Here is a 21,218-nt window from a genome sequence, read left to right on the forward strand (position 1 = left end):
CCATAATTCTGTACTTCTATATTAATTTATTTGGAATTTAATAAGTTATTTTAATGGTAACCAATATGAAATCATTTTGGAATGCTCCTAGTAATTTCCCATGCTTCCTCTCTTCTTCCTCACCTAACCCCAAACAGGCTTTTAAACACGCTAACAATTATAAAATAAATTAAATAAAAACACAGGGCAAAGAAATAATGCCAAAAGCACAACACAAGTATAAAGGCCAAACAGAACAAAATACACCCGTCTGCACAAACCCAATTAAAATAGTCACACAGCCATTTGTTGTTAAATAAATACTGAACAAAACATTAACCTTTCTAAACCTTTGTAAAAAAATACAAGTCCACAAATGCGAGGAACACGCTGCTGAGATGAACACCCTGCTCAGGAATATCCCAGTCTGACCTTGCTCACGTGGAGAGCAGTAGAAAACAGATCTCTCCAGTTACAGCACTCCCATTTGAACTCGCATAATTATGCTAAGTTCGCAAAAGGGGCCAGCGAGCTGGCCACACGTTGAATACTGAGGAAGTCAGAAATGAGGAGATAAGAAAAAGTGCCGAGCACTTCAGCGAGATCACAGGGACACAGAACAGTGAGCGGTGAGCCAGACTCTCAAAAAACATTGAATACTCCTCAATAAATTGAGTGACTAGGCCTCATATGGTATGTCAGCCCAAGTCTACTGGACATGTATGGAAAGGAGACTCCAACCATCTATCACATACTTTTCTGAAATGTGGCCTCTGCCTTTAAGGAAATTTAGGTAAATTCAAGTCACTTTTGCATAATGAAAATGCCTATATGTCAACTGGTACAGCACCTTTAAAAATGTGTCTTTGAGACACCTTTATCTCCTTTCCCAGGCAGACTAGTTCTCACAAGTCCTCAAAACAACCTTAGGCTGCCAAACACCCAGCTGCAAAGCCTGACAACACACCCTCCTCCTGAAGTGGTGGGCCTCCTACTGGGGGATCGCAAGGTGGGAGGCTGAATTCTTCCGTTTGCATCAAATCACCAGGACGCCTGGGAACAAGAAATGGTCTTTCATGGGCTCAACTATCTGAGGCATCTGCTGCAAAAATTATTTTGTACATGTCTTCCATTAGATCCCATCAAGGCTATAGCTCTCCAGGGAGCTATTCAATTTCTGCAGAGGATAAGGTTGTACACTACCCTTTTCCTGGTCCAGAAGCCAAACCAGTTTATCTGTGTACGCAGATTTTGCATGGAATCCCTCTGCTCCATAGTTCTGGCATTGGAACCTGAAGATTTTATGGCATCTCCGGATATTCAGGATGCATGCCTGCATGTACCTATCAAACTCTTCCATTAGCCATTTCACAGGTTTGCTGTCCTTTGGCAGCATTATTGATTACAGGTGCTGCCCTTCACACTTTGAGTTCCCTAAGGTTGCTATCAAAATTATGGCAGTCATGTTGGCACCACTCTGACGTCAGGTAGTCAGAATTTTGGCATACCTGGATGACCTTCTGATTCTGGCACATTCTGCAGTACAATACATTTCATTCCTGCATTACATTTAGTTTCTGCATTTATATGTACATGTACACATTTGGCTTAATCACTTTAAGAAGTTCTCCCTGACCCCTTCTTAGAGGATGTTAAATTTAGGAGTCCTACTACAGCAGAGAATATGACAGCTCTTCAGTTTTGAGGCGCAAGTTTCTTAAACACCAGTGAGTTTCTATACATTTAGCAATGCAGGTCTTGAGGTCCATGGTCCCCACCTTTGTCATGGTGGAGTACACCCCATTTCACTCCAGACCCCTTCAACACCTGATTTTCCTCCGATGGAACTGGCAGCATCTCCTGATCAGGACTCAGACAATCGTCCTCTCCCTGGAGGTTCAGCCCTCTCGTGGTGGCTACACACATCCCATTTGGATTAGGGTCACCCCTTTTGGATTCGTTATTGTAAACTCCCCACTATAGATGCCAGCCCCCGTGGCTGGAGAGCAGTCAACAGTCCTTTAAGGGACGATGGAGTCGGTAGTCTTACTGTACCTTTTTTTTTAATTATTATTATTCTTTGAAGTCCATACGGTTCAAATGGCTCCCACCTTGACACACACCAGGATTCTATGGATATTACTTCTTGGCCACTAGATAGGTATAAAGGAGGAGGGACCAGGGCATCCTGGGAACTGAAAGATTTAACGGTTTTGTGCCAACCAGCTTCACCCCAAAGTAATTACTGTGGACCGTATGGACTTCGTAGATTAACAGGTCTACCATAACTCTTAGGTTTTGCATAAATTTTTTTTATAGAATTGTAGCAGAAATGATAAACCTTGAAAAAGGAACTACAGTAGTAGGCAAACATTTTTACTATCTTATGCTACTGTGAAAGATGATGAAGGGGTTAATACTGCCATATCTACCAGTTATAAAGTCACTTCTATATATCCTGGAGATATACAGCTTCCTGGATGCACCTTCCATTCTTTGCACCTTGTGGACAGTGATGCCAGGGATGATGATGTTTTGCCTACTCACTGTGCTCCTTATGGTTTCTGCACTATAGGCTTGTATGAGGATACCCTTTTCCCTATATGCATCCATTTGACATCCGAAGTTGACGTTGCGGTCACTAAATATCTTCCTGTGATAACCTTACTACTCCTACAAATACTTGTGTAGTTTCACGGTGGCAGTTACGCCGCCAGCGTAGCGTCTGTCAGAATCAGCGTAGTTCCCGTGGCCAGCGTAGTCAGTCAGAAGTAGTGTAGCGTTCCCACGGTTAGCGTAGTCAGTCAGAAGTAGCGTCGTTTTCCCGCGGCCGCTTAAGCGACCCTGTCAGATCCAGCATAGTCAGTCAGAAGTACTGATTGTACTTTAATGTGTTAAGTTGCTTTAATTCTTCTTATTATTATTAACTAAAAATCAGATGTATGATATGGCAGGTGTGAATGTGTTCCTGAAACACCCCCACTATCCACGTCGGCATGGAGTTGATTTTTATACAGTGTGGCGAGCTGATAGCGTAGCATAGGCTGCCGCCGTGAAACTACACAAGTAAAGCAGCCATTGGGCTATGCTGATAACGTAGCTTAGGCTGCCACCATGAAACTACACAAGTAAGGCAGCGTAACCTGCCGCCGTGAAACTACAAATTACTGTACTTTCTTCTGTTAGTGAACCTCAATTGTACATGTAGATCTCCTATTTTAAATTTGGTGTTATGCATCTTACTATATGTGTCTTATCTTAATATCTGCCCCTGCTCATCCCTGTTTGGATATACCCAAATGGTACGTGTTGAGTTACTACAAGCAGGGAGTTATATTATATATATATATATATATATATATATATATATATATATATATATATATATATATATATATCCTGATAAATTATGTGCCTTTTTACACTTATATGCTGTCTACAGTATGTTATGTTATGTTGTTTTGTTTTTTTAAGCAATAAAAATGATTGAATTAAAAAAAAATTGCATTTAGTTTCTACCTTTGATGAAACGTGGATAATCCAGTACAATACTGAGACAAAACTCCAATCTTGACACTGGAAGACACTGTCATCACCAAAAATGAAGAAAGCACGTCAATGCTAATTCAAAGCCATATATTTTTTTGTTTAATATATTGTGTTATTTTAACAGACAGGATACCAGTAGGTGAAACAGTGAATCAACTTTACTACAAAAATGTTCTAGCAACTTTGCAGAATAGAATTAGAGTAGGCCATAAGTGATAAGTGTTTTAATGCACCATCAATACAACACGCCAGCCCACACAGCTCTGTGAAACCGTATTTGACCTAACATCTAATCTGTACTCCAAGGGAACTCATTTTGCATCATTACGAAGGTAAAGCAGAAAACTACAAAGCTGTGGAGACAATTGACAGAAACTGAGCTAAAGCGGTGTTTGGGAAGAAGGGAAATGCATAAAGGGAACAAAATATACCTAATATGCAGTAATTAATGTAAATTATAGGAACAGTCTTATGTAATAGCCACACCTTTTTATAGTAGAGTTAATGAAGCAAAAGGAAAAATTTAAAATGCAGATAAATGTTTCCCATTTCAAAACCTAAGCCGTATATTTTAATTACTTTCCTTTTAAAATGACCATTTCCTCATGATCTCGACTTTAATATACTAAAACAATTTTTTCTATGCAAAAGAATAAAGCCAAATATTTACCATAGTTGAACAGCATAAAATGCTTTGTTTTTATATGGTTTTCTTGAGTAATAATGACCTGTATAATTTTCTTGTCTTTGACTTGCTGTCAGGGCCGGCGCCACCACTAGGCAGTTCTAGGCATTTGCCTAGGGCACCACTTTGCAGCAGGAGCTCCCCCCCCCCCCCCCCCCAGAGCGACTAGGTCACTTGATCCCCCTCCCTACCCCTATTTACTTAGCGGTCGCCGCATCACCTGACCCCCCCCCCCCCCCCCCCCCCCCGCGCCTGGGGCGCTCCGGGGCCTTGCACTCGGCACTGTTTGCTGTACGTTACCTCCTAAGTTTCTATCTGGTTTTATTGACATTTTTAATTTCTTTTTAAAATTAATAAGTAAAACATTATTTTGGTAAGCATCACAAGATGGCTTCTAAAATCCTAATAACTTTTTATATATAACCAGTGATCAAAAGCAAAATATTGTGTAGCTCTGTGTTTAAATGTGCATCAAGGCTTTGTATGCTGTTTGTGCTGTTAAGACATTTTAATGAGCTGTAGCTATAATTTGGTTAAAACCCGTATATTGAAAATACATGTTCTTTGGGAATAAACCTGACTCTTAAAGTTAGAGCATCTAGTGCTTTATCAACTAAGTTTGCCATTTTGTATTTACATGAAAATTAATGTTGTTTAGGTCTCAAGTTGCATACACAAAGTTCGATTTTGATTTCTATTAGATATGGACTTTTCGACCTGCTCTCAAGTTTTTTCTACTCCTTTTAGATTTCCACTATTTTTTCTATTCGATTTTCTATTAGATCAACACGCTTCAGGCAGGAGATGGACATCGAATCGAATGCTGTAGTGAACACATTAGTTTTGCACTATCTACTATTAGATTTCTACTTTATAGTCTTGGCTGCCAAGACTATTTTTCTATTCGATTTACACTAAGGGGAGCCTGTATTGGGTTCGAATCTGCATCGAATGTAGAAAAACCATTTGATGAAAATTCTAATTTTCTATTCGATTTTGCTTCTATAAGCCAAATCAAATAGAAAAATAGTGCATACCTCACGGTGTGTATGCTCTATTGGATATTTTTCTATGGTAAAATTTGAATCTAGTTGAACCTGTGTCCATTTTTATAAGTAAATTAGCTATGTTGAGAGTCAACTAGTTGTTGTTATTGCAGTACTAGGCCCTCAGTCTAAAGGTGCATAGACACTGTTCAATTCAGTTTTCGATTTGATTTCTATTCGATCTGGACTATTCGACCTCTGAATTTTTTCTACTCAATTTTCCATTCGATGTGCATTCTATGTACATTAGATTTGCTATTAGATCAACACTGGCTTCAGGCAGGAGATGGACATCGAATCAAATGCTGCAGTGAACAGCTGCCAAGACTATTTTTCTATTCGATTTACGCTACACGGAAGTGCGCATTGGAATTGAATCTGCACCGAATGTAGAAATACCATTCGATGCACATTCGATTTTCCTATTCGATTTTGCGTATATAAGCAAAATCTAATAGAAATATAGTGCATATCTCACAGTGTGTATCCTCTATAAGTAATGTGCATGCTTAAAGTCACTGAGCTCTTAAATAAATATGAAATTATGACAGAAAAACCTTACTGCGCATAATATGCTTTCTTTGCAGGGTGGGACTAGTTTTGATTTCAAAGTTCTACTTGGACCAGAGATTCCCCAGAGCACCCCTGGGGTTACTAAGTTGAGAACCACTATACTAGCTATTTAATATACAAAATAAAAGAGATGTCATGGCACACATAAAATGTTTTGTAAAATAGAAATGGATGCTAAATCAGATTGTGTGTGTGTGTGTGTGTTCCCCCCCCCCCCCCCTTCCCCCTGTTTTTAATTCTCATTGCCGTTTAAGAACTATTAGTCAAAGCCATTAATGATTGGTGATTTTGACAAACTGCCGGCTGACTTTTGTTATAGTATATATATAGTATAGTATAGCATGTTTTTCTGTTTCAAATGTGAACTGAGAAAATAGTTTGTACCTCAGTATTAACAATTTTTTTTTGCCTTTTCACTAATGGTTTCTTAGGCCAATTATACTGACCCTCAAAGCAAGCTGCGATTCAGCACAATAGAGGAATTCAGTTACATCAGGATGCTGCCCACAGATGTTGTTACTGGATATTTAGCTCTAAGAAAAGCAACCAGCATTGTATCCTAACCATTTTACTGAAGCATATGTATCAAAGACGTGACTTATGGCTAACCTTATGTACAATAATAATTCATTTTATTTGTTAAAAAAAAAGTTGTCATGCTAATTGTAGATGCAAATAAATATTTTTTTGTTTTCACTTTGTTCAATCAACATTCTCTTTTATTGTAAAATGCTAGATTTGCAGGTCTTGCGTTCACATTGAGTACTGAAAATTTCAAGGTTTCATCAATGTTAAGATGTGACTTAAAACATTTCACAAATAATTGTGAAAAGGTTAACATGGTACTCTTTACCTAGCACGGCGCCCACGATTTTGATCGTGGGCATCGCAGGTAAAAAAATCGCGGGCATTGAATGCACTAAAAATCGGGTGCAACGCGACCGACGCGATGCCCGCGATTTCCCATAGGGAACAATGTTAAATTTCTCAATTGACCCGATTTTACTGTTCAATGCCTCAATTGACACGATTTTTCCATAGGAAACAATGTTAAATGGCCCACAGAGGCCAAATAGCCACCCTGAAGTGTGAAATGGCCCCCACAATTGTTAACGCCACCCCACGATCAACGTCAACCCGAAGCGTGGCGAGCGGCGGCGGTACGTGTCCTACGACCTTTTCATACCCCCACTATCCACGTCGGCGTGGAGTTGACAATAAAATAGTGTGGCGAGCGCAGCGAGCCACCGAGCCCGAAGCGTGGCGAGCGCAGCGGATACCTGTGAAGCCCGCGAAGGGACGCGTTTACCTGTGAAGGTATCCGCGTCCCCTCGCGGGGCTCGCCACGCTTCGGGCACGGTGGCTCGCTGCGCTCGCCACACTATTCTATTCTCGACTCCACGCCGACGTGGATAGTGGGGGTATGAAAAGGTCGTAGGACGCGTACCGCCGCCCCTCGCGGGCTCGCTGCGCTCGCCACGCTTCGGGTTCATGTTGATCGTGGGGTGGCGTTAACAATTGTGGGGGCCATTTTACACTTCAGGGTGGCTATTTGGCCTCTGTGGGCCATTTAACATTGTTTCCTATGGAAAAATCGTGTCAATTGAGGCATTGAACAGTAAAATCGGGTCAATTGAGAAATTTAACATTGTTCCCTATGGGAAATCGCGGGCATCGCGTCGGTCGCGTCACACCCGATTTTTTTTAGTGCATTCAATGACCGCGATGGGCGCCGTGCTAGGTAAAGAGTACCGTTAACATTTCTAGATTATCATTCATTTAAATAAAGTAGAACCCAACCAGCCCTAAGACATGTCCGTTTAGGTATGGTGTTGTGTGGTCAGTCGCACAGGACAATGATATATATCGTTATTTAGGCAGGTGGCCCCCCGTGTGGGTGTAGCGTCAATAGTTCTTATAAACTCCCAGGGGGTGTGCTACCACAGGACAAATTTGCATAGGTGTAGGAATGGAGAAAGGGTAGGGTTTGTCACAATAGTGGTGCACCTCAGATAAATTGTTTGACTTAAAATATACCTTTTATTAGGTCAATTTAAAAAAAAGGATAGGCTGCGAAATATGACAGACTACATGAAACATAAAACAAGGACAAGTGATTAAGTGAGGTTAAAAACTTGGGCTCATGCGGCGTCCCTTAGCACTTATAATTAAACTTGTATATATCTCGGATAGTCTCACCCTAGGTGCTGGCTATATTGCCTATGTTGCACCTGGGGGGACGTGATATTCCTATAGTACAATACAGTTAATCGTCTGTCTGTGTCCTGTTTGTGTGCACACCGTGTTTCAATTAGTTCATACACATAGAAGAAAATTTCTATATCGTGTGTGACCACACGTTGATAGCTGGGCGGTTGTTTGCACTAGAACTGGGATATACTGCTGTTGATCTTAGAGTTGCGATACCTCTCAGGATATACACTGTGCAGCGTATAGATCCTGTTAGTGGATCAGCACAGTGGCGAGGTGGAGTTCAGGGCAGTCGGCGAGATCTCCCGATGTGTACTGCTCAACTGATCTCACTATGTGAACCGCTCGCTTATCCGTGCTCAACTGATCTCACTATGTGAACCGCTCGCTTATCCGTGCATAAATTATCCCAGTGCGTAAATGATCAATGTTGGACAGTATACCCAGCATCAACGGGTGTCCGCAATGGTCTAGGCAGTGTCACGTAGGGTCTGGCGGCTGGGTCCCGTCCCTATCAGGTCGTGGGGTCAATGGTAAGTATCACCCAGTACTGACAGGCGGAGTGACCATCAGCCCGCTCTCGATCACCTAGGGCTGCTACACGCGGCGATGCACATTGGGTAAGGACAATCTTTAAATAAGCATTTAGCTTCTACCCTGAAGAAGAACTGCGAAGATTACGCCGGCCTCCACTAGCCGTGCGGTCGCTCCCTCAGCTTTATTTTTTTTCTGTCTGATTGTCACAATTTCTAGTCCTTTTAAGGACTCTAATGCTTATTTAAAGATTGTCCTTACCCAATGTGCATCGCCGCGTGTAGCAGCCCTAGGTGATCAAGAGCGGGCTGATGGTCACTCCGCCTGTCAGTACTGGGTGATACTTACCATTGACCCCACGACCTGATAGGGACGGGACCCAGCCGCCAGGCCCTACGTGACACTGCCTAGACCATTGCGGACACCCGTTGATGCTGGGTACACTTTCCAACATTGATCATTTACGCACTGGGATAATTTATGCACGGATAAGCGAGCGGTTCACATAGTGAGATCAGTTGAGCACGGATAAGCGAGCGGTTCACATAGTGAGATCAGTTGAGCAGTACACATCGGGCGATCTCGCCGACTGCCCTGAACTCCACCTCGCCACTGTGCTGATCCACTAACAGGATCTATACGCTGCACAGTGTATATCCTGAGAGGTATCGCAACTCTAAGATCAACAGCAGTATATCCCAGTTACAGTGCAAACAACCGCCCAGCTATCAACGTGTGGTCACACACGATATAGAAATTTTCTTCTATGTGTATGAACTAATTGAAACACGGTGCGCACACAAACAGGACACAGACAGACGATTAACTGTATTGTACTATAGGAATATCACGTCCCCCCAGGTGCAACATAGGCAATATAGCCAGCACCTAGGGTGAGACTATCCGAGATATATACAAGTTTAATTATAAGTGCTAAGGGACGCCGCATGAGCCCAAGTTTTTAACCTCACTTAATCACTTGTCCTTGTTTTATGTTTCATGTAGTCTGACATATTTCGCAGCCTATCCTTTTTTTTTTTTAATTTGACCTAATAAAAGGTATATTTTAAGTCTAACAATTTATCTGAGGTGCACCACTATTGTGACAAACCCTACCCTTTCTCCATTCCGACATGTCCGTTTACCAAGCATGTACTGTACCTTAATAATTATGACATCCAATATATGAAATCACACTTGGGCATATCTAATTCCCACAGCTATTTGTCACCCTGACAAAAAATTTAGTACATGCCAATACCATGCAGGTTAATTACCGGGGGAATGCTTCTTTCCTTGCAGCCTCAGTCGCTAAAAGAAAAGTATGCATTAAAATGTACACTTGGGATTTATTTTGTGGGGAGACCCATAAATTCCTGCATTTTACATGGAATCTGGGTTACAACTCTGGGAAAAGCTAAATAATTGAATAGCTGCAGGCATGAAACCACATGTTTAATTGGATATGCTTGTTACTATAAATGTACTTTTGCAGTTATTTTATAGTTTAAATAAGTGTATTATTAATCTTTATTTTTTCTTGTATTTGTCTACATTCTAGATATTTATATAAGCTAAGCACAATTGAGGAATGTGTACTTATTTGACTTTCATTTTGACAAATGTACAAATAAAATAAAACCTTGTAATTTTTATTTTGAAATTGCTAATATTTGTTACTAGCTATTAACTTTAAATTTATGTATTATAATGTGTTCTCCAACCTACTACACCCAAAAAAAAATCGCACTATAACAAAATAAGAACTATTAACATTTTTCATATTTATGGTACATTCTTCTCACCTTGATTGTTGCACACATTGGGGCAGATGTATTAAGCCTTAACAAGAGATAAATGCCAGGGTGATAAAGAGAGATAAACATCCAGCCAATAACCTGCTAGCTGCCATGTTACAGGCTGTGTTTGAAAAAAGTCAGTAAGGAGGTGATTGGCTGGACGTTTATCTCTCCTTATCACCCTGGCATTTATCTCTTGTTAAGGCTTAATACATCTGCCCCATTCAGTCTAATTTGTAATTAATGATGTAGCACAGTAGGGTTGACAGTGCTAGGAAGCTGTGCTGCTAGTGTATTCAAAATTGTTAGGCAGACATTTTGTTTATACTGTATATGTATATTATATGGTATATTTCTTGGGGTGAAGCGGTTCGAAAAGCACACTTTTCCAGGCCAGATTATATGGCAAATTCATTGTTGCAGTCCTTGAAGATCAAAAAGGCACTTCCCCATGCTAAATATTTATACAAGTCCTGTTGAGGTTACATTAACTTGCCACAGGTTGGTGATACAACCAGTAACCTTTTCAAAAATGTCATAAATGTTTCTTTGCCAGTACCCATAAGTTATGCACAGTAAACCAGACTTTCCATAGCTGCAACACTCCCCAAGTAGGGCAAGCTAGCAGCTGTTGTAAAGCAACAGGATCCGAATGATAGGTCTACAGGCAACAGGTTGACACAAACTAGGGCTGAATTATTCAGAAGCCAGTTAACCTTCCAATAGGTCTATGGATTGAGGAAAGAAATCAGAGCACCAAGAAAAAATCTACACGTACTCTGTATTAAGTGACCTAGTTGGATTCAAAGCAATGAGTCCAGTGATCTGGCATTGCTAACCATTGTTAGTAGAAATTTCTGGGCATTGGTTTATTTACACATGAATAGTAAACCTAGTGCCTAAATTCAGCATGGATCAATAATCCGAGAATTTGCAGTGGACCGAGCCGAAAGCTGCCTCTGGTAAAATTGCAAATGAATCACACAAGGCGACCTATTCACAAAAACCAAACCATCAAACCATTTGTTTTTTCCATTTGTACCAGTGTAGGGCTTCAACTAATCTGCTGCAAAACCAGGCTGGAAGTGGTCAGCTAGAAAGCCTTTAAAAACTGCCTGCGCACACCTGCATTTTTACAAAAACACCCAGAAAACACCATGTTTCCTCCCTTAAATGCTGGTTTCCTGTCAATCAAACTGCGACTACTCAGCAACTTCTATGTGTACGGATATTTATTTAATAATTGTGGCCATGCATGTGCAATGCAAATGTTGTGCACATGCAGATGTTTGATAATGGAATGGATTGCAAATTCTCTGATTAGTGATTCATGCAGAATTAGTCCCATAAGCTGGTTTTAGTAGGGTTTGTTTTATCCCATTGATAATGTGCTGTTTCTATGCAGTATGAGGAAGATGTACTAAGCTTAGGTGAATGATGGCGCAAAGAGAGATAAATTACAGTCTGTGTTAAAAACTGACTAGCTTGTTCAATGATAGCTTATCACTCCAGTATATTACACAGCAAGGCTTAGTACATCGACCCCTATAAGAGCAGCCACATGTTCACAAATCTGGTGTAGATGATTTGTTTAACAGTTAAAACAAGTGAAGATGCTATCTGCAGGATTATGAGTGCATTATAGCGGGCAGATTCTGTTTGCAGCTCCGGAGACTGCAAGCAGAAGCTGCATTTTGCAGGTAACACATGGAAGTATGAAATGTCCCAGCACCTTCTTTGACTAACTGCATCACTATATATTATTATTATAATTTTATTTATAAGGCGCCACAAGTGTTTCGCAGCGCCGTACAAAGGAACAATACAGGGAAACAAAACTTGGCATAACATTGAATAAATAACAAAAATACAGTACAAATAAAGAGCGCCACAGATCAATACACATTACAGCTTGGATATAAGTAGTGAGGACTCAATCAACATACAACTAGAGGCTTGAGGCCAATGATGGAGAGGAGTATGCAGACGAAGATGGTCACTGAGTGTTGGAGTAAAGGAGAGCTGTGAGTGAAATGTGAAGAGAAGTGGGCTTTGACAACAGGAGGGAAGAGGGCCCTACTCGGAGGAGCTTACAATCTAGTAGGAAGGGGAGACAGACAGATTACAAGAGGTGCAAGCGAGGGGGTGGTGGTTAGATAGCAGGATGGAAACAGGAAACAGGCAAGGGGTCGGAGAACCAGCTGGTTTATGCAGTGGAAGGGTACGCTTTGATGAATAGGTGAGTTTTCAGTGCCCGTTTGAAGCTTTGCAAGGTCGGGGAGAGTCTAATGGAGCGAGGGAGTGCGTTCCACTGAAGGGGTGCAGCACGGGCAAAGTCCTGTACTCTAGCATGGCAAGCAGTGATCAGGGTGGAGGAGAGACGACAGTCGTCAGCTGACCGTAGAGGGCGGGAGGGTGTATGAATGGAGATGAGGTTAGAGATATATGGAGCAATGGAATTAGAGATGGCCCTGTATGTGAGTGTGAGGTGTTTGAAGAGGATTCTGTAGGGGAATGGAAGCCAGTGCAGATTTTGTTGAAGGGGAGTAGCAGAATTAGAGCGGCGGGAGAGGAAGATAAGCCTGGCTGCAGCATTGAGGACAGATTGGAGAGGAGCTAGTTGGGATTGAGCAAGGCCGGTGAGAAGAGCATTACAGTAGTCAAGCCGTGAGATGACCAATGAGTGGATGATCAGCTTAGTTGCACTCTGTGAGAGAAAGGGCCTGATGCGAGCAATGTTGCGTAACTGGAACCGGCAAGAATGGGCCAGCGTTTGGATGTGGGGTGCAAAGGAGAGGGAGGAGTCAAGAGTGACACCCAGGCAGCGGAGTTGGGGAACAGGGGATATATCTATTGGGTACACACTGGACAATAAAACAAATGTCATGAGGCGAAAAGAAACCTGTGAAGGATAGAACTGCGCAGTCCCGGGAACAATATTTAATCAATAATATGACATTTATTTATAATTGTCTCCAATAAATGGTACAGTATCCTAATATCACGTAAAATATACAATATATAAATCGACAGTATAAAAACAAAACAACACAACCGGTTGTGACCACAAATAACGCTTAAAACATAGTACTTAAAATAGGCATGCAGAATGGATTAGTTGGACATGCTCTGTACCTATAATTATGAATTAGTAAATAAGCAGGGTGGATTTTGCTTAATCCTTGGCAGTTTGTTAGTAAGCAATTCTGTGTCACAAATAGGACACCTTATATAGTTAGTACTGATAAATATCACTGGTTTAGCTTTATGGTGTTTTCAATTATACTTGATATGCATGTGATACATTATAATTTGTCCAGTTTTTTAGGTCTGGCCAGACATTAACAGCGGTACCTTACACGATGTCACCTTCCTCTTAATCCTCCCAGTCGTTAATGCTCATTAGCCCTTGAAACAACTTTATCCAGAGTAAACTTTGAGAAGTGTGACGTAGTTGCTGTACCGATGAAGATATCCCTACAGTGCACTTTGCTGATAAGGTACTTGTTTCCTAGCACAAGGTCCCCGTCGGGTTGATCGCATGCCTTAAGTTTAAGGTACTTAAGGCATGCGATCAACCCGATGGACCCGATTTTATGTCAATCACCAGTGTGGCGAGCGCAGCGAGGGGACGCGTATACCTGTGAAGTTATGCACGTCCCCTCGCGGGGTTCGCGCTCGCCATGCTTCGCGCTCGCCACAATATAAAAAATCAACTCCACGCCGACGTGGATAGTGGGGGTATGTAAAGGTCGGAGGACGCGTACCGCCGCCCCTCACGGGCTCGCTACGCTCGCCACGCTTTGGGTTGGCGTCAATAGTGGGTTGGCGTTAACAATGGGGGGCTATTTCAACCATCAGGGGGGTGTTTACTATTCAAATGGGGGGTTTGGGGGCTTTTTACATTGAAATCAATGTAAAATCGGGTCTCGGACCATTTTACATTGATTCCAATGTAAAAATCGGGTCTATTGCGTCGGTCGCATCGCATGTGATTTGGTTGGCATGCGATGCGATAGACGCGATTTTTCCAACCCGATCGATACAATCAAAATCGGTGGCGCCGTGCTAAGAAACAAGTACCGCTGATAACCTCCAACGCATTTCCCCGCCTCTCTTACAGTATCAGCGGCTTCTTCAAGGAGAAAAAAAATCGTTGCCATTTTTTTCTCCTTGAAGAATGGAACTACCTCTCTTGATCCTATACCCTTACAAATAGGTAAAGCTCTTTCTCTCCTGTGCTCATCCAAACCTTAACTAAAATCTGTACTCTCCCTCTACTGGTATTTTTCCTTCACTCTTCAAACATGCAATGAATGACATTCTAAAAAAAAAAAACATTTCTGGCCCAAACTACTGTCCCATCTCACAGCTTCCATGCCCCTCCAAGCTACTTGAGATACTGTACTTGCCTTCCCTTGCTTCACACACTTTCTTACTGTTAGACCCACTTCAGTTATGCTTTCATTCCGAAACACCACAGAGACAGCACTACACTACTAAAGTAGTGAATGATATGGGTACTGCTAATTATAAAGGTCATTACTCATTTATTCTTCTAGATTTATCTGCTTATTTTGACACCTGATCATTCTCTTCTCATACAAACACTGCAATCCCTAGGTTTGACCCTGAACTGTCCTTTGTTCCCAATAATCTGTCTTGTCACAAAATAGTGCTACTGTACATGCATCTAAAAACATAGCCAAAATATGGCCATACCTCTGCTAAAGCTCTAATCCATACTTTTTTCATCTCCTACATTGATTATTTAAATAGCCTCCTTAATGGTCTTCCCAATACAGACTCACCACTACATTCTACCCTGTTTGCAGAAGATAGTCTTTGCCAGACTCCTTCATCTGCTAAATTGCTCTGTCAGTCTCCATCGGTTACCTGTATTCCACCATATTCAATTCACCAATGTACATCTCTTTGCCTATCTCATAATATCTTCCAACCTCTTTGCTCTTCACAAGATCTAGTTCTCTCATCCGCATTATTCGCTTTCATTCACAATTGCAGGATTTTCTTCATGCTCCGCCCAAACTGTGAAATGCCTTTTAAAAAACAATAAGTCTCTAGTCTCCAAAACATCAAGAGTTCCCTAAAAACTCCCCTCTTTAGGTGAGTTTTTACATAACGCTTACATAACTTTACTTATCCAATTACATCGCTACTGTACAGTCCAAACATATCCTCACTTATTTTTTTGATTTTCCATCTTCCTGACCCTTGACCAACTTTTCTGGGTGACAGTGTCGTACAGCTCATCAAGAACCTTTGCAATAAAAACACCTGGGGCGAAATGTAATAGGGTGCGACTTTTTGGTCAAAAACGGCAGAATTTGCACGTTTTCCAAAAATCGCACATTTAATAGGGTGCAGATTCTAGTAAAATCACAGTTTTTGGCGTGAAATTTGCACATTTTGAATTGGTGATTTTTGGTTACAGTTCAATTCGCATCCAGATGTTTTCCCATTATAAAGTATACAACTGTCAAATGTAATAGTGTGTGATTTTTGGTAAATGTTAGCAAAAATCGCAAAAATAGACCAGGTTAATTGAGATCTGTGCATGATTCTAAGTTATAAAATGTGCAAAATTTAAAATAAACAAATTGGCATGCCCCCCCCCCCCTCCCCCTGCTGCACCTAATCAGCTCTGGGCTCATTATTGGTATTGACCTGGTTCCAAAAACACGGGGGACAAAAAGAATAGAGGTCCCCCGTATTTCTGAAACCAGGCCCCGACTCCTGGACTGGTCTTGGTTCCACAACTATGGGGGACAAAAATACGTCCCCCATATTTTGAAACCAGCACTGGGCTCCAACAGCCCGCAGTGTCATGCCACAGCCAGGGGACACTTTTTTCCCTCGGCCGTCCCCATCCCCAGGCTTCACCTGTCCCAGGCTGTCCCTGGGCAGTGGATACTGGGCTGATCTGTGTAAACTTTGAAAAAAAACACTTGCTTTTCACAGTTGAACTACAAGTCCCAGCAGGCCTCCCCTGCATACTGGGACTTGGCGAAGCACATGAGACGAGAGAAAATCCACATAGAGAAAAATCCAATATAGATAAAAGAGATGACCTTGTGAACCATTCAAACTCACAAGCTCATTTTTTAGGAGCAAGACCAAATAGTACCCAATGGCCCTCCCCAGAATACCATTATCAGAGAGAAACCCCAAAAAGGAGAAGAGAATTAAGTCCCGAGGAAAACGAGGGGGCAACCATACTCCAAAGAAATTACAGATAACCCCTAACATCAAACAAACTTCACAAATTAATAATAAATATGTTTACATTTCAGATAAACAATTAAATACTCATAAAATGGCCTGTGAGTCTGGTGCCAGGTGAGGTCGGAGTTTCCCACAGCCCTCTCAGCATATCCCTAAGCGCCCTTCTCGGCTGGGTCTGCAGTGGGGGACGCATGCACTGCCCCTCCGCCGAGCCCAACATCCTCCATCACTAACGGCGGCCATCTTGGATGGGACACTTGCTGAAGGCTCCGCACTGACCACCTGGGACCCTGCCTCGCCCCCCAAATAACACCCTTAATAACAAAATTGGGTGACCCCAGGCCAGTACCCACCTGTACCTGTTACTTAAAAATATCCAGTACTGGAGGGTGCTGCTGCTGCAGCATTAGCTTGTAGTATCCCGGCATCTCTGCGGGCTGCTCTGCCGGCATCATCATCCAGCTGCTCACCCTACTGCCCTTGTTGATAACGGGGGGAACAGAGCCCAGCCTTCACCCTGTAAAGCGGCTCAGATTCCTAATATCACCTGGTGCCCTACCTCCCCTCGGCTCTGGGTGACGGTGCCTCGCTGGGTCAGGTGACCCCTGCAGCATATGTGGAGGTCTCAGCCCCAACATCGCTGTGCCTCTCTGGCAATACTGTCCACCCCATGATTGATTGACCTCTGCACTCTGAGAAGTGAGCAGGGCACAGAGTTGTCATCCTATCTCCCCCTTGACTTGTGACTCCTTGTTGGTGCCCTGATGTAGCTTCCTTACCTAATGGGCCTTCCATGCACCACCCTGCTACCGCCTACTGACCTGACGTTCTGCCAACGGGATATACTAGATAACAGCTTCCATAACATAAGACATCACACGAGATTTCTATCGAACGCATCTCCCCTTAACCATGCCATCGAAAAAGCACAAGGTTTCCAAGTCCGTCTCCCAGATTCCCTTCTTTGAACCATCTCCTCAGCATCTTACCACCCACAGCGCAGTCACACCCACGGGCACTGCGCTCTCTCCTCTCCCCGCACCTCGTCCTGAGGTCTCCTCCATGTCTCCAAGCGCCTCTTCCTCATTACAACTGGAGGATAGTGAAGCTTTAACTGTAGGCACTCTGCGGCTCTTGTTCCACCAATTCAAAGATGAAGTTGCATCTGAATTTCGCACAATGTTACAGACCTGCCAGCACTCCATTGATGATCTTGGTGACCGCACTGGCCATTTAGAAACCAAAATGGGGGAGGTTGTGGGGTCTCACAATGCCCTAATAGACTCGCACGACTCTCTGGAAGGCGAGGTGGCGGCCCTACGAAACAAGGTGGCAGACCTGGAGGACTGGTCGCGCAGAAACAACCTCAAATTGAGGGGGGTCCCCGAGAATGTTTCCAATAGTAGTCTTCACGACTTTGCCATTGATGTATTTAGGAAACTCCTCCCCTCTGCATCTACCCAAGACTTGCTTTTAGACCGTATACACCGATTACCGAAGCCAAGGACTGCCCCAGAGGGAGCCCCGAGAGATGTCCTGATGCGAGTCCACTTCTACCATGTCAAGGAAGCTTTGTTGAAGGCTGCTAGACCCTCGTCTGCCTCTGCTGAAGCTTTGGGCCCACTACAGCTGTTTGGAGACCTTTTCCAAAGTACCCTCGCTAAGAGACGCTCTCTTCAACCTGTCACTTCAGCTCTACATAAAGCGGATATAGCATATCATTGGGGGTACCCCACTAAACTCCTTATCTCCCGAGAGGGCTCCACCATCTCTATTACCACTGTTGAGGAAGGTATGAGGTTCCTTGCTAAGCTGAACCTTGCCGAACGCCCGGATGCTCCTACCCCGGACCGTCGACTCCAGCAGGACTGGTCGATGGTTGCGAAATAATTTGTTTTACCTATTTTGTTCGGTTTACAGGACTCTTGGACTTGGTGGCTCAGGATTTCTGCCTAAAGTGTCCGGCTGATCCTTTAGGGACGGCTACGCTCGTACTACCCTTTATAGTATTATGTAGTGTAGACGTGTGACACTTTGCCTTGTCCTCCCCAATACTGTTGTTCTTTTAATTACTGTTGGTATTACTTTTGTTTAATATGTGCTATTGGATCTCTGGTTGGGGAGGCTTACAAATAAGAGGAAATCTACATTATAGAGAAAGGCGCATTTGCGCCCCAACCTCTGACACGACCAAGTGTTTCTTGTAACAACTTTGGCTTAGTTCTTGTCTTCTACACCAGAGATTCATGTCTTCTTTTTCCCTTTTCTTTGTTTGCATGTTGCTACAGTTTATTGTCTATATCCATGTCCCGATACTGAGCGGTTGCGGGGTGGTTGGCCTCTACCCCCGAATTTCTCCTTGATGGGTGAGGCGTTACCTCTTTGGCGCCTTACTAGGACTCCACATGGAGTCTGTGTGATTTCTCTGGGGTTTTTTTGTGTGTCTTGTCACCACTGTGTTTCCCTTATGTGTGTTGTCCAACATTCGTCTTCCCTTGTTTGTCTCACCTCTCTCGCACCTAGGTCATACTTTGCTGATATTGTTGTTGCCATGTTTGTACATAACATCAAACCCCTCCTTTACCTACCATGGTTAAAGTTATATCACTGAATGCTAAGGGTTTAAATTCCCCGCAAAAGCGGAAACTAGCCCTCTCCTCTTTCTATAAAATGAGAGCAAATGTAGTTGCTGTTCAGGAAACCCACTTTAGACACCCTGACCCTCCCCGCTTTTTTAAAGGATGTTTCCCCCAATGTTATATGGCAAACGGACCAACTAAAAAAGCGGGAGTGGCTATCCTTTTTTCGCTTAACTGCCCCTTTGTACTAGAATCCCAACATGCTGATCCAGAAGGACGGTATCTTATATTAATTGGGACCCTAGAAGGTATTGCAGTTACTCTTGTTTCGTGCTATGCCCCCAACTCTAGACAACTGCCATTTTGTAGGAAACTATGTGCGATTGTTCAGCAATTAGCAAAAGGTGCTGTAATGTTGTTGGGTGACTTTAATCTGGTCGTAGACCCTACGATTGACAGGTCCCGTCCAACGAAACCTTCCCTTCACGGCCCTCTGCCCCCCCCCTGAAGGCTCCTCTGGCTTCAGACACTTACTGGGTGAATACGACCTCTATGACGCTTGGCGTACCAAACACCCGTCGGTTAGAGACTATTCGTTCTACTCCCATGTGCATTCCTCATACTATAGGATTGACTTAGTTCTGACCGATAAATGGACGTTGTCATCAATCACCAAGATTGACATCTTACCTATGACCTGGTCAGATCATTGCCCTATAGCGGTGGTTTGGGATATAGGAGACCGTAGAAGTGCCCCGGGTCCCTGGAGACTAGGCAAATATATATTGTCCCATCCGGAGGCTTTCCGGTCCATTCAGGAATCTATAAAGCAATATCTGAACTCTAATACTCACGAAGAAACTTCTGTTTTTAACCATTGGTGCTCCCTTAAAGCTGTGATACGTGGGACGGCCATTCAAACAGTTTCTAGGCTCAAAAGAGCCCATAAACATGACTTTGAGTTGGCTGAAAAAGAAGCAGCTAGGTTAGAAGAGGCACATAAAGCAGACCCCCTCAACAAAGCCATTTATAGACTCTTACTCTCTGCGAGGGAGAGGGTTAACACCTTTTCTCTCCAGGAGGTGCAACGTAATCTGTCTCTTCTGAATCAGAGATATTATGTTTTTGGTAATAAAGCGGGTCAGTTGCTTGCCCGCAAACTGAGAGGTAGGCGAGCTAAAGCCCGCATCCATTATGTTTATACCTCTACGGGCTCCAAGGTCTCTGATCCGAACGATATAGCTAACGCATATCCCCGTGGTCTCTTTCGGAACTTGAAAAAGCAATTGACGACCTTCCCCGCGATAAAGCCCCTGGACCGGATGGATATCCGACTAATTTCTATAAAAGTTATAAAACAGACTTGGCCCCCTTACTGTTGAATGTCTTTAACGAGGCATCTAATTCCTGTGGGTTTCCAAAAGAAATGCTGGAAGCACAGATAGTGGCGATTCCAAACCCTGGGAAGCCCCCCTCTTTGGTTCAAAACTACCGCCCAATAGCATTATTGAATACAGATGTAAAACTTTATGCCAAATTAGTAGCAAACCGTCTATGCCCCCTTCTCCCTTCCCTGATAGCTGCGGACCAGGTTGGTTTTGTCCCGGGCAGGCAGGCCCCGGATAATACTCGTAGAGTTTTTAATGTGATTGAGCACTGTGATTTCTGTAGGACTCCGCTGTTAGTGCTATTGTTGGATGCAGAAAAAGCATTTGACAGACTGCACTGGGGGTACCTAAAATCTGTACTAGTGTCTTTTGGCTTTCAGGGTAGATTCTTAGAATCTATTCTGGTCCTCTACTCTGCCCCATCTGCAAGGGTCTTTGTCAACGGTAGTCTCTCCTCTGGGTTTGATATTGCTAACGGTACCAGACGGGTGCCCCTTGTCGCCCCTTATATTTGCACTGGCAATTGAGCCCCTAGCTGAGACTATTAGAATTGATGAAGCTGTGGAGGGACCTGTTATTGGGGGTATCGCCCATAAAATAAGCCTGTTTGCGGACGATATCCTTTTGTG

General features: G+C 43.0%; 1 protein-coding gene across 1 annotated transcript in view; it reads left to right on the forward strand.

Moving 5' to 3' along the window:
- INO80C (INO80 complex subunit C) overlaps nucleotides 1-6,528 on the forward strand; it is a 42,074-nt gene extending 35,546 nt beyond the window's left edge. The window contains exon 4 of the mRNA XM_083188259.1: nucleotides 6,264-6,528. Within this exon, the coding sequence (XP_083044385.1) occupies nucleotides 6,264-6,395 (132 nt within the window). The 3' untranslated portion in view covers nucleotides 6,396-6,528. The remainder of the gene's footprint in view (nucleotides 1-6,263) is intronic.
- The last annotated feature ends 14,690 nt before the right edge of the window (nucleotides 6,529-21,218 follow it).

The sequence above is a fragment of the Crinia signifera genome, chromosome 5, assembly GCF_055691185.1.
Source record: "Crinia signifera chromosome 5, ASM5569118v1, whole genome shotgun sequence".
NCBI classification, from domain to species: Eukaryota; Metazoa; Chordata; class Amphibia; order Anura; family Myobatrachidae; genus Crinia; species Crinia signifera.